We start from the raw sequence: 1,442 nt of genomic DNA, 5'->3' as shown, positions 1-1,442 counted from the left end.
CAAGCATTTTACATGCCAACTTCATGTACATGCATTTTGAATCAAGTTTGGGGGGATTTGTGAATTACGTGCTTTGTCTTCTCATTCCATTCCTAGTTTTTCAACATGAAGTCTAACGAGTTTTATTTTTCACACTTTTACAGGATACGCCTAAGAGAACTTCAAAAGGGAAAGAAAATTCGGCTCATCTTTAGGAACTGTAAGAACTAGAAAGCTCGAAGAAGGTTTACAGATGTTCCTAAACACTGATACCGTAGCCCAATATGAGAACATCATACGCCATTAGACAATGCACCTTGAAAGACCCGTTCGACTTGGTGATTTCCCGAGGGTTATGAATTGGTGAACCTGGCTCAAATTTGTGGTTGGCACAAATTGGTAGAGGGACCACGCCCAGTCTATGAGAATCTAATCCGAGAGTTCTTTGCGAATTTCAGCAATGAGATCGACACCCCAGGTTCAGAGCATATACATCAGATATAGATGCGGGGAAGGTGGATTATGTTTTCCTCGGATGTTATCCATGACTACTATCAGCTAGATATGGAAAATGTGATTCCCATCCCCACTGAATTCAACTGGAATGAAGTGGCAGAGGTTTTACCGAGGCGGAAAAATGCATGGTCCCTTGCAACTACTAAGTGGCATCAGATTAAGCTCACACTTTCCATTGCTATTCTATGGTTCTTCATGTGCCACAATATTGAGCCCACATCACATAAAACTATATTTACTGATCAAACAGTAGGGTTCATTTATCATGTGGTTCGGGGGTGCAAGATAGATCTTGCCACTCTCATCTACAATCAAATATACACTATGGGAACCTGGAGGGATCGGCTTGCCACTTTGATCTTCCTGAGCCTCATCAGTGGCATATGCAGGGCTGTGGGCATCACTATCCTATCAGATGAGGTACCTGAAAAACCCAACCCTTTGATAAAGCGTACCTTATTTGAGGCTCAGGAGCGAGCTCGAATAAGACATTGGGAGGAACAAGAGAAAGAGCGATGGAGACAACAGTAGACTGCACAGGGCCTAGGACCCGATGATGTTGAGATGCCCCAGTCACCACCACCACCACCAATGAGAGTTGATACATAGTTTTGCGTCAGATGTTTGTGACTCTCACGGTACCATCCTCGACATGTAGGGTCTCCAGCATGCTTTGGGAGCTTTGACGATCGACATGTAGACGGTCCGACATGACATCTGTACCACTCAAAACATGGCACAAGCTGCTCACTTGAAATCTCGAACAATTAGGAGGGAGATGGATACCATGAATGGGCGGCTGAGTGTGTATATGGGTCGGATGGATGGCATCCAACTCCGATTGAATGAGACTTGGGAGCGCACAGGCCACACGGAGACAAACATTAGCGAATTCCAAGCTGAGATAGCACAACAGTCTGCGATGATGAGAGAGATCTTAGCGCGTC

The 1,442-nt window shown here is 44.9% G+C and overlaps 1 protein-coding gene across 1 annotated transcript in view; it reads left to right on the top strand.

Moving 5' to 3' along the window:
• The first annotated feature begins 1,228 nt into the window (after window positions 1-1,228).
• LOC111370198 overlaps window positions 1,229-1,442 on the top strand; it is a 7,718-nt gene continuing 7,504 nt past the window's right edge. The window contains exon 1 of the mRNA XM_022991886.1: window positions 1,229-1,439. Coding sequence (XP_022847654.1) covers window positions 1,229-1,439 — 211 coding nt within the window. The remainder of the gene's footprint in view (window positions 1,440-1,442) is intronic.

The sequence above is a fragment of the Olea europaea genome, chromosome 21 (genome assembly GCF_002742605.1).
Source record: "Olea europaea var. sylvestris chromosome 21, O_europaea_v1, whole genome shotgun sequence".
NCBI classification, from domain to species: domain Eukaryota; kingdom Viridiplantae; phylum Streptophyta; class Magnoliopsida; order Lamiales; family Oleaceae; genus Olea; species Olea europaea.
The sequence above is the reverse complement of the archived record's forward strand: the minus strand, read 5'-3'. Positions and strand labels throughout refer to the sequence as shown.